The following is an 11,488-nucleotide window of genomic DNA, read 5'->3' as shown; positions in this document are numbered from 1 at the left end:
TCTGGCGTGGTCTCGCTCTCGGGACTTGCGAGAACTTTATCTCTGCACTACGGACACTCCCTTGCCTCGTTAGCCCTCTAACTCCCTCCCCTCGCCCTTCCTCTACGGAAGTCGTGTTCAGTGTTGTCTTATCTCATGCCACGGCGGCCGAGCCGCACGGACACTTGTTTCACCAGCTGCAGCCTATTATCCCGCACACCTGCACATACCCCACTCTGCACCTCCCGCTGCTCTTGTCATTCTTCTGGGCTTCTTGCAGTTCTAGTCATTCAGGACCTCATTATGTTGCAGTGCTGCTGCTCGTCTTGTTCCGTTACCGAGTGTCAACCGCTTCCCACGAATATGCGAGTCGACACGCCGGACGAGAAGGCAGCGCAGGACCAACGCAGGACGATTCACGCTGTCTCGACCGTTCGGGCACGTTGTTGGCCTCCTCAGAGGCCCACAGTGACGATTTTGTCCGAGGTATGAAGGCGGGCAGGGCAGGAGCTTGCATCCGAAGCGCGAACGAGGACCGAGGACCGACGCACGTTCTCCTGCTCGGCCTGGTGGTTGCATCTCGCGTTGACTGCTCTCACCGTTCCTTTCGCTCTTCTCTCTCAACCAGACAGCTCGAAGTGTCGATTCAACCCGACATTCCGCCGCATTTCAACAATTCGAACAATGCTCGCACGCTCTGTCGCCCTCCGCGCTGCTGTTCGTAACCCGATTTTCGCTTCGGCGAAGCGCTCTGCCTCCTCGAACACGCCCGCTACCGCTGGAGCCGGCGGTGCTGTGCAAAAGAAGAGCGGTCCCAGTCCGGAGGTGCGTCTTCCCTGCGACAACCCCCCTCGAACACGGAGCGGAAGAAGCGTGCGGCTTCAATGCGGGTTTAGACGGACCGGCTAATCCAACTGTATTCCTCATTCTGACTGCACAGACGCTCATCGTCGGTGGTCTCGGCGCTGTCGTCGCCTACTACATCGGCAAGTCGGTTCTCTACCCGAAGAAGGAGGACGAGGAGGTCAAGAAGGCGTGAAACGGCGCATACGAGCCCCCTCGCCCCTTTGCCTCACCGAGACAAGCAATCGATAAATGCAATACGTCTGTGCCACACTGTGCACGTGTGCTGTTGTCGACGAGACGAACGACGAAGCGACCTTCTCAAGCAGAGACGGGCGATCCTCTCTCGCATTCGTCCCGGGACCTCCTCTGTAGCACTCGCGAGCACTACTCGAGACGTCGGAAAGCTACCTGGTTTATCTCGGGCTGGCCCACTGGCATGCAGACACTCAGTTGGCCCCGACATGCGCTCTCTCGAGTTCTCGTCCACTGTCCAGCCATTTGCACAGCTCGCCGCGATCCCTCAAGGTACGCTGCGCTCCAAGGCAGACTAGCGAGAAGACGAGCGGCCTTCCGTGCGCAGTTCCGCCGAGGTGATCGCGCGACTTTCCGCTTCGAGACGAGGCGGGGAGGCGACGGACTCGCTCTCGTCCTGCCCGCGCACTCGCCAGCTCGCTCGAGGGTGCGTGCAGAGCTCGCGAGAGCAGCTACTGCACACAGGCGACCCAAGCTTGGCCCGACGGCCCACCCGCTCGTCCCCGCGTCACCGCCTTGCCCTCTCCACCTCAGTCCCGAGCCCGCCTCCCTCCTCGCCTCTCGCACGCTGCCCGGCGAGATCATGACGCGCCCACGCTCAGGCCGCGAAGACGTGGTCTGGGCGCTCCACACGTTCGACGCAGAAAACGAGGACGAGCTGACGTTTGAGGTCGGCGAGCGCATCGTCGTTCTCGAGCGCGACGACCAGTACGGCGACGGGTGGTTCCAGGTGAGCCCTCACCCTTCCTCCAACTCACGTCGGAGCAGTGTCCGCGCGTCTGCCAGGCCTCGAACCGCCGTTCCCGCTCCCGGCATCGGATCGCCCTTCGAAGCGATGAGGTGAACGGGGCTCGATCGCGGCATCCGACACAGCGGGCGCATGCAGCAGCACTGCGATCCAGCGAGCACAGTGCACGACGAGCTGACCAGGGTTGCGCTGCAGGGCCGAAACGAGCGTGGCGAGATCGGTCTCTTCCCGCAGTCCTACACTTCATCCCGCCCACCTTCCTTTTTTCCTCCCGATGCTACCGCTGGAGCCGACCCAGAGCCTTCAGCTGAAGGAGGCATTTCAGCCCAGCCGCTCTCGAGCACAGGCGGGTTCGCCGACGCAGCTCCCGCCGCAACCGACGAAGCACCCGTCAAGCACGAGACTCTCTCGCCTGCGCTCGGATCTGTCCGCCGCGACAGCGTCAGCGAGACGTCTGTACACTCGCGCATCGACGAAGACGACGATGATGATGCCGCTTCCGTCTCGAACGTCCAGCGCCCTGCCGACGGTCCTGCGCACCGCGCCGCACTCGCAGCAAAGGCGGCTGAGAATGCCGAGAAGGCGGCGCAGAACGAGCGCGATCGCGCGGCGCAGAGGAAGAAGGAGGACGAGGAGCGCTACGAGCGTGCGCGCAAGTCGGGCCTGATCGAGGACTTGCAGCTCAGCGACGAGAGCGACGACGAGGAGCAGGAGGTGCTCTCTCCCTTGCCCGAGTCTGCAGTCGAAGCGTCTGCTGTCGATGCGATCCCTGCGCACGAGTCTCGGCCGCGTGCCGACACCCAGACCTCGACATACGCCGAATCGGTCTACTCGACTCGCTCGTCCAACCCGCCTGCATCCTCTCCTCCTACCATCCCGACCATCGACGTACCACCAGCTGCGGCTTTCTCCGTTCCCCTCCCTTCCATCTCTCCCTCTGAGGAGATCGACCAGCCCTCCGTGCTGCTCGAGCCGGTTGCCGCGCCTGCGCTCGACGGTGACGCGACGCCCCTGTCCCCAGTTGCCAACGGCGATGCGACGCCCAAAGCTCCGGCCGACTCGCCGGAGGCGAGCCCGGCGGTCGCTGTCGTCGACTCGATCAAGTCTACGGCAGGTACTGCGGCGGAGGCGGTGTCCGTCGGAGCAGCAGGTCTCGTTGCAGCCGCGACGACAGCCGTTGCAGCAGCCGGTCTCGGTCTGCAGGACGACAAAGCCAAGGAGGAGGTTCACGTAGCGGAACAGCCGGCGGCTGCGTCTGCCGAGAAGATGGCGGAGGTTGCCATGCCCGTCGAAGCGCAACCCGTGCTCGAGCGCGAGTCCGCAGCGACTGCAGCAGCTCCTCCCGCGCCTGAGGAGACGACCGTGCCCGCCCAGACGGTCGAACCGGCGGCAGCGCCTGCACCCGTCGCTTTCGTTCCTGCCGACACGTCCACGGCGCCCGCTTCTCTCCCCGAAGAGCAGGCGCCACGCGCGTCAACGCCCACTGCACCGGCCTCTGCTGTCACACCCCAGCCCGCATCTCCCGTCTCGGCGGATCACTCTCGCTCGAGTACGCCTGCGACGTACGGCGCCCCGCTGAGCTCGAGCACGCTCACGAGCGCGACGACCGCGACCGGGACCGGAAGCGACAAGGGTGCCTTCACCGACCTGCCCGCCGACCCGCTCGACTGGACGGTTGACGAGGTCGTCGCCTGGGGCCGGCAGAAGGGCTTCGACCAGCTCACGCTCGGCAAGTTCGCCGAGCACGAGATCTCCGGCGATGTGCTTCTCGAAATGGACGTCGCCATGCTCAAGGAGATCGACCTCATCGCGTTCGGTCGCCGCGTGCACATCTACAACGCGATCAAGGATCTCAAGCTGCGCACCCACCCGCCTCCTCCCCTTCCGCTCCCCGCAGTCGGCGGTCTCTCGGCGAGCCAGTCGACGACGGGCAGTATGATGCTCAGCCCGGCGCTCAGCGGCTACGAGCCGGACTCGCCAGGCAGCTTCGGCGGACCGAGCCCGCACATCGCGCAGAGCCCGCAGATGCGCTGGGAGCAGCAGCAGGCGATGCAGCAGCTCCGGCAACAGCAGGGCAGTGCGGCCGGCTTCCGCGACGAGAGCCTCGCTGGTCTCGGGCTCGAGAACGAGTCGCCGTCGGGTTCGCTGCGCGCTCCCTCTTCGGTGCGCTTTCCTCCTTTCTGCGTGCCTCCGCCTCCTCTGACCGCTCGATCGTTACACAGCTCGGCCAGCAGAGCGTCTCGAACCTGCGTACCTCCCAGTCGAGCCGCGAACTCGCGGGCACGGCGCCTCCGATCGCCGTTGGCGAACCGCTCATTGCGACGCCCATCGCCGAGGAGCCCGCCGCAACTGCCGACGAGGGGTCTGCGACGGACTCTGCGGCCAAAGCACTCAAGACGACAGTGCGCCCGTCGACCGCGCGGCCCAAGTCGAGCCGCCGCAACACGGACAAGACGGCGGGCGACAGCAGCGCCACGAGCACGCCGGTGAGCCCCGCGCTCGGTTCGTCGCAGTCGCGCAAGAGCAGCCGCGGCGAGCGCGGCGAGAAGAGCTCGACGTCGGGCTCGTTCTTCGGGGCGGCGCTGCCCATCCCGGGCAGGACGAGGAAACCGCCTCCTCGCGTTCCTTCGTACGCCTATCCGATCCCATATCAAGGTCAGCTACTGACGTGCTCTGACCTGCAGCGCCCTGCTCGCCGACTCCAACGGCGTCGTGCCTCGTCCTCGCCCTCGTTCGACCATCCAGGACCGCGCGAAGCGCTCCACTCGCCTGTTCTCGTCGTTCGGTGCTGGGTCCGGTTCGGATCGCTCGCCAACGGCTGTCGAATCCGTTCGCTCGCGCCCGTCCAACTCGACGCTCGGCGGCTCGCGCGAAGCGCCGACGACCATGAGCGTCAAAACGGTTGACCCAGCCACGGCCTACATGCTCGCCGAACGCGCCGAGATCGTCCGCGACGGCAACCTCATGGACAAGATTGGCCGGCCGGATCACTCGGGCTGGATGCGCAAGAAGGGCGAGAAGTACAACACCTGGAAGATGCGCTTCTTCGTGCTCAAGGGGACGTACTTGTACTACCTCAAGAGCGAGGCGGTGTGTCTCTCTTCACACCCACCCGGCACGCGTGCACAAGCTGATTTGCCTCGATGTCACGCAGGAGCAAAAAGCCAAGGGCGTCATCGACCTGACCGGCTACCGCGTTATCAGCGACCCGAGCATTCATCCGGGCGAGTACGGCTTCAAGATTGTGCACGACCGTGAGCGTCCGCACTACTTTGCCGCGGCAGAGCAGATCACGGTGCGAGAGTGGATGAAAGAGATTATGAAGGCGACCATTCTCCGCGACTACTCGGGTGCGCCAGACACTTTCTCCGGAAATCAAGCGCATGACTGACTCGTACGTGCAGCGCCTGTTGTCTCCTCGTGCGACATCGACGTCCTCTCGCTCAACGTCGCCCAGACCATGGTGCCGTACCCGCGTCCGCCCTCGCCCGAGCGTCGTGCGCAGATCCAGAAGAAGACGTGTACGTCAATTGCCGACTAATCTCAATGTTTTCTTCTCACCTGACGAGCGCTTTTCTGCAGACGGCGGCGCAAACCCCAACACGCTCACGCAGAAGGATGCAGCAATCCTGATGGACTTCGCCCCGTGCGCTTCCCGTCTCCAAAATAGACCATGCGGAACGATGACTGACAGGTCCTGCGCAGTGGCTCGCCGCTCATGAACGGCGAAGATCTCTTCAGCTCGGTTTCGTCGAGCAAGCGCCCGTCGACGGCGCCCCATGGTTCGCAGCAACGAAAGGTCTCGTCTGCCTCGGTCGAGACGGCCAAGGCATCGTTGTCTACCTCTGAGAAGGTGCGCATGCTGCACTGCCCCCCGCTCAGTATGTCAGCTAACGCTCGCCCCGCACAGCCGCCTGTCGAGCCCACGCCAGTCGGAGCAGCAGCTCCCGCCGCTCCCGTTGGAGAAGTCCCCGCTCGCCTAGAGCGCGCAACGTCGGACACAAGCAATGCTGCCCTCCTCGCCTGGGTCAATTCGAATCTGCCGGCGACGTGCCCGCTTGCGACGGACCTCTCGCAGTGCTTGCGTTCCGGCCGCCTGCTCGTCCGCTTGGTGGAGAACCTTTCGGACAACAAGAGCGAGATCACCGACCAGCAATTCGACCAGTTCCACCAGCAGGAAGGCGAGGCGTTCGACACGGCCTACCTTGACACGATCTTCTCCGGTGCGTCGCGCTCTGAGCCGGACTTCCGACGTCCACCATGACTCACTTCGCGGGGCCCTGCAGTCTTCGACTTCCTCTCTCCTCGCGTCTCAACCGACGACGTCTCGATGGAAGACATGATCACCGGCAACGAGTCGCGCCTGACCATGCTTGTCGAGCGCATCCGCGCCAAGTACGACCAGGCGCCGGCCGGAGTGACGCTGCCTCAGTAGTAGTAGCAGTAGCAGTGCTAGATGACCCTTCTCCTCTTCCGCTTCCGTTGGGCTCCCGAATGTATCCATAGAGCCGCTCTCTCAATCCTGACCTCCGTGCCTCTCCCGCCGCCTCGTGCCGCAACGTAATCAGCAACTTGTCACACTCGCAATCTGGTCTCATTTTGCAAGTCATCACGCCCGTGTGAGTTGTCTATGGCGGACTAATACGGCGCAAGAGTGAACTTGTCCTTCAGGGCCCCAAGAACCGTGTTCGCCGTCATCTGCAAAGTCCACAACCCGACCGTCTGCAGTCGCTGATCGTTCGACTGCGAGACGTGGTGCGCGAGGGCGGCGTAGACCTGCGAAGCAAGCAGTCAGCGCAAGCGGAAGACATCATGTGCGAAAACGAGAGCGACGCACCTGCTCCGACATGCGGTCGAGGATGCCAACGTCGTAGGTCGTCCAGCTCCCGTTGAACTCGCTCAAGCCGAGGTCGATGTGGCAGTGAATAGGGATGAGCGTGCGGTTGCGGTTGATGAAGGCGACGATGGGGCGAATGAGGGCGTTATTGACGTAGCTCAAGCTCGAGGTGAAATACTGCGCCGCAAAGCGAAGTCAACATGCTGTCCCTTCAGTGAGCGTAAGAGCAAACGCACAGGCACAGTAGCCTTGAGATCCTTGAAGCGGATGTCGAGGTCGATCGAGACAATCTTGTCCTCCTCCTGCTCGCCCACCTCGACAGACTGCGCGCCCTCGTGCTCGTCATCGGCCTCAGTCGCCGCCGCCGCCATCTCTGACTCCTTGGCGTATCGCAACGCCTTCTTGCGCTCGAGCTTGGCCTGCTCGGCGTTTTCCTGTGTGTGCGGCGCTTGCAGCGCGTCACGCGAGAGAAGTCGCCGGCCCGCGTCGCCACCGGATCTCTTTGCGCCAGGCGCACCCGCAGCTTCAGCACCGAGCCGCCCGCCGATCTCGTCGACGAGGTGGTCGACGAGCGCCGAGAGGTCGAGCTCGTCGTCCTCGTGCGGGAAGCGGATATCGGCGACGAGGTCGCAGCGTCCGGATGTGATCCACGACATGACGCCCGTGTCGGCCGTCGACTGCATGTGGTCGATCGGTACGCCGTCGATGCGGAAGCGGGACTGCCAGGGTCACCGAGTGTTAGCGTGACTGCGGATGTAACTCGAGAGGGCACGACGCACCATGCGGGCCCAGCGTGCGCCGCGCAGGTCCTCCTCGCTCGTGCGCCCGATCGACTGCGGGCGGTGCAGGCTAAAGAGGCAGTTGTCGATTTGGCCGGTCACGGCATCGGCAGACATGAGGTCGTAAAAGAGCCATTGCTTTCGCAGGCGAGGGATGTCGGCGTGGAAGACGGAGAAGGTGTACTGTGGGCGTGGAAGACGGACCGTCAGCTTTGTGCATGGAGAGAAGACAACGACCGGACAGGGAAGCGCGACGCACAGGTCGGAAGTTCTCGGGCTGGTAGATCGTAACGAGGAAGTCTTCGATCTGCAGGCCCTCGAGCCAGAAGTCGCCGGGTCGGGGCTTGTTGCGGTAGGCGAAGCGGTCCTTGGGCGCGAGCGGGTCGTAGACAATGTGCGAACGCTCTGCGGGTTGTCTCGAGATCAGCAGAAGCCGGCGGTCGGCGCAAGCAGCTCGACGTACCAATGACGCCGCGCACACCGCGAATGGCAGCCTCCTTGATCAAGCCCTTTCCATCGAGCCAGCGCCCGAGGCTGAGGCTGACCTCGACAGTGTCGATACTGAGATGGAAGTGCGTCCACTTGGCGACCATCTCGCGCAGCTTCGCCTCCTCCTCCGTCTCTTCGGGGTGCTCGCCCTCGAGCGCAGCGGGCAGCACGCCGAGCTCGCCCTTGACGGGCCCGCGCGAGACGTAGACATTCTTGAACACGATCTTGGACCCTTCGCGGCCGAAGATGCCCCACTTGGGCACGATGGCCGACTCGAAGACGACTTTGACGCCTGTCGAGTCGGTCAGATAGGCGCCGAGCTTGCCGGCGAGCCACTCCTGGAGCGAGAGCGAGTTGGCGACGAAGAAGAGAACGGCGAAGGCGGACGTCGTCTTGAGAAGAAACCACCCGAGCGTGCCGAGGATGCCGAAACTGAAGAAGGCCGAGTAGTCGTCGGCGCGGAAGCGGCGGTACGAGCGGATCGTGAGCCACTTGAAGCGGATCTTGAGCCGCTCGAAGAACGAGTTGGTGAGACTCAAAAGCTGCTCCTTGGGCGGCGGCCGTCCGCCGACGGATGGGAGCGCGCTCGCTGCTCGGCGAATAGAGCGCGAAAGGGAGGAAAGGTAGGCGGGATGGGGAGTCGAGGCGGCGACGAGGGGATGCTGCTCGGGCTTGGCGAGCGGGTGCGGATCTCGCTTGGCCAGGGCGCGACGCGCAGCCTCAGTCGCATGTGCATGCTCGTCGCTCTGGCGAGTCGCTGGATCGGTATGAGGTGCTTCGGGTGGAGGCGAGGCCGACGACGACGACAAGGAGCGAAATGCTCCCGCCCGGGCTGGACCTCGTGCGCCTGCCAGACCCTTCAGCGGACCGCGTGCAGTCCCTGCGAGGTGCCACCGTGACTCCCATCCCTGCCGATCGAGCGCGCCGACTCCGGCACTTCTTGACCTTGACGTCGGCGGTGCAACCTGGGCTGTGCATCTCGGCGCCCGGAGAGACGCTCGCGACTGCGGGCCGCGAGCAAAATCAGCCGTCGCGAAGCCCGCGTAGCGCACGTCGGACCACGGCCCGCGCTGCAGCGAGGTGAAGGCGCGAGAGAGCTCCGAGTAGAGCGGGCGGCGAGAGGGCGTAGTGAGGGATGCCATGGGTGCAGAGCGGCCGGTTAGGCTGTCAGCTACACAGCGCAGCTGCCCGTGCTCGTCTCGGCGGGGGTCTTGGTGAGTGGAGGTAACGAAGGTCGGAAAGCGGTGCAGGCAGAAGAAAAGCCGAGGGCAGGTGGCGCCGCACTTGCGGGGTACTCCCAAGCCAGACACGCCTAGAGACCCTCTTTCGCAGCGTGCCAAGCTGGCAAAGCTTGCTCAGGGAGCGGGAAACGGGCGACATCTTCGCAAGAGCGAGACGACACGGCAGTATTACACAATACTACAAGAGCGTGGCGCGGTCGAAATATGCAGCGCGCAGTAGAGAAAGTTGGTATCGGCGGACAGGTCGCACGCGGAGCGAGAGGAACGACAGATGAACGAAATATGGCGGAGAAGGAGGATGACGGTTGCGGGAGACGACAACTAGAATTTGGGCGGCGGTCGTGCAGGTCGTGTGCGATTAGGCAATGACGCAGCAAGAGTTCTGTAGTGAAGATCGACAACATTGAAGGTGAGCTAGGCGAAGCGAGAGTTGGGACTGCATAGACGCACCTGCTTCTTGGCCGTCTTGTAGAACGACTTGGAGCTTGCCGACAACGCTGCCGATTTGTCGACCAAGCTGTCGAGCTTCTCGCCGCGCTCGAGAACCGACTCGATCGTCTTGTGCTGCAGGCAGGGCAGACGAAGATGACCCCGTTAGCGGGAGCTGGAAGTGGACCTACAGGAGAGGACGAGGCAAACGTGCTGACGCACTAGGATGATCTTAGTCTCGTCGAGCTCCTGCTGGACCCTCATGATGGAGTCGGCCTGCCTGGGGTCCTGGTACTTTTGGAGGTACGTCTGGAGGTCGGGGTAGTCGACGAGGACCTGCTTGCCCGACTGCCGCCCCTGCGCCGCCTTGTCCTCCCACTCTCCTCGGCGAATCTTGGTCGTGAATTCGTCGAGAATCTTGTTGAGGAGGGAGAAGGCGACGCGAACGGGGTACTCCTGGTCGGAGATGATGACGCCCGCGAGCTGGTCCGACTGACGGTGGTAGACGTGCGCGGTGTAGTTGTTCTCCTGCACCGACTGCCGCTGGCCTGGCGGCGTCCGCTCGGCAACGGTGCGTGACAAGAAGGTCATGAACTCGCCAACACTGCGAGGGGGAGAAGCCCGCCGAGGCAGGGTAGGTCAGCAAGGGGTGCTAAGAATGGCCGGCATTTGTTCCACTGCGCTCGACATCTGCCTGTCTTGCCGTGCCCGGCTCGGCGCACGGTTGGACGCATCGAGTCCAGCGGGTGTAGATGTGGGCGCAGACCCAACCGACGCAATCACCGCCCGCGACTTGCCGCTGCTGGACCGATGCTGCGGGAAGGAGCTGCCCGTTGCGCGCCGCGGATCCCTGCCTGTCCCTGCGCGACCATCGCAACTCGCATGTGACGCGTGCGTCCGCACGCCGGCACCTCGCCCATCGCGTATCGCAGAGGCGGCCGGGCGCGTCGGGGCAGTGTCTCGACAAGCTCGACTTGTGCGATGCTGTGACTCACGTGCCGCGCTGGTAGAAGGAGAAGGAGCTCAAGTCGGTTGCCGAGGCGACGGCAATGGCGGGCGACGAGCTCGCGCCGGGCGAGACGTGCATGATGGAGACGGAGAGGAGCTTCATCGTGTCAGGCTCTGGCTGGTCTCAGCGTGCGAAGAGCGGAGAGAGGGCGAAGTCGAGAGCGTCGGCAACGCGCGACTCGGCGGCGACGACAGCGTCGACCTCGCCCACATCCGCGTCTGAAAGAACGGAGAGGCTCGCCAGCTGAATGCAGTGCGTGGCGCTAGGTGCACGGGCTGCGACAGCTCTCCACGACGTCCAGACCGCTGGTTCTCCTCGACTCTTCGCACTCTCTTTGGACAGCTCGCGCCCGCTTGCTCTGTTTTGAGATTCCGGTGATCAGGCTAACTCGCAGTGAGCTCTTGCAAGCCCTGTAACGCCTCGCTTCCGCCTTCGAGCTGTTGCTGCACGAGATGCGCCTCATCAGCTGATGGTGACCCCGGGTGGACCCCGTCTCTCCCTGCCTTTTCGGATGCTGGATCGATTCTTCTACCGTACCTCTGTCCTTCGGATCCATGCGTAGGTGCTAGGCGAAGTAAGTGAGGGAGAGAGGAGGCGACCTGCTCGCCAACCGCGTCTCGCCAACTTGAAACCGCGCCTCCGCTCGCACGCCCGCATAGACAAGACACTGCGGGGTCTCCTCTTCCCTCTGTACATCGAGAAAGATCCTCGGCGCTGTGCACGCGTGTTGCGGCCCGTGCCTGTGCAATGGTTCGCGTCCCACCTGGGCTGATGTCCGCTGCATGAGGCGGGAGCTGCGGACGAGAGGCGACGTGGCAGGTGGTACGGAGCGCGCACGATTGACCTTGCTGCTGTACTCTCTCGCTCCTTCCCTTCCCT

At 63.8% G+C, this 11,488-nt stretch overlaps 4 protein-coding genes across 4 annotated transcripts; 2 read left to right on the top strand and 2 right to left on the bottom strand.

Annotated features, from left to right (window-relative positions):
• Window positions 1–663: 663 nt before the first annotated feature.
• Window positions 664–1,018, top strand: JCM10292_004087 (uncharacterized protein; the record flags this gene model as incomplete). The annotated part of the gene is made up of 2 exons (XM_076652485.1): window positions 664–804; window positions 920–1,018. 2 exons carry the CDS (start codon window positions 664–666, stop codon window positions 1,016–1,018), a joined length of 240 nt encoding a protein of 79 aa, XP_076501938.1.
• A 642-nt stretch (window positions 1,019–1,660) lies between these two features.
• JCM10292_004086 (uncharacterized protein) lies at window positions 1,661–6,260 on the top strand (the record flags this gene model as incomplete). The annotated part of the gene is made up of 10 exons (XM_076652484.1): window positions 1,661–1,807; window positions 2,021–3,988; window positions 4,048–4,454; window positions 4,510–4,915; window positions 4,980–5,175; window positions 5,230–5,346; window positions 5,408–5,471; window positions 5,531–5,678; window positions 5,736–6,048; window positions 6,112–6,260. The coding sequence occupies 10 exons, from the start codon at window positions 1,661–1,663 to the stop codon at window positions 6,258–6,260; spliced, it is 3,915 nt and encodes a 1,304-aa protein (XP_076501937.1).
• A 203-nt stretch (window positions 6,261–6,463) lies between these two features.
• On the bottom strand, window positions 6,464–9,072 carry JCM10292_004085 (mitochondrial distribution and morphology protein; the record flags this gene model as incomplete). The annotated part of the gene is made up of 6 exons (XM_076652483.1): window positions 6,464–6,601; window positions 6,663–6,839; window positions 6,899–7,381; window positions 7,442–7,624; window positions 7,701–7,846; window positions 7,905–9,072. 6 exons carry the CDS (start codon window positions 9,070–9,072, stop codon window positions 6,464–6,466), a joined length of 2,295 nt encoding a protein of 764 aa, XP_076501936.1.
• A 457-nt stretch (window positions 9,073–9,529) lies between these two features.
• On the bottom strand, window positions 9,530–10,711 carry YKT6 (palmitoyltransferase YKT6; the record flags this gene model as incomplete). Its single annotated transcript, XM_076652482.1, has 4 exons — window positions 9,530–9,553; window positions 9,622–9,735; window positions 9,823–10,204; window positions 10,596–10,711. 4 exons carry the CDS (start codon window positions 10,709–10,711, stop codon window positions 9,530–9,532), a joined length of 636 nt encoding a protein of 211 aa, XP_076501935.1.
• Window positions 10,712–11,488: the final 777 nt, after the last annotated feature.

Source organism: Rhodotorula paludigena (assembly GCF_050403205.1).
Source record: "Rhodotorula paludigena JCM10292 DNA, Rt_paludigena_JCM10292v1_ctg78, whole genome shotgun sequence".
NCBI classification, from domain to species: Eukaryota; Fungi; Basidiomycota; class Microbotryomycetes; order Sporidiobolales; family Sporidiobolaceae; genus Rhodotorula; species Rhodotorula paludigena.
This window is presented reverse-complemented; position numbering and strand designations above follow the sequence as displayed.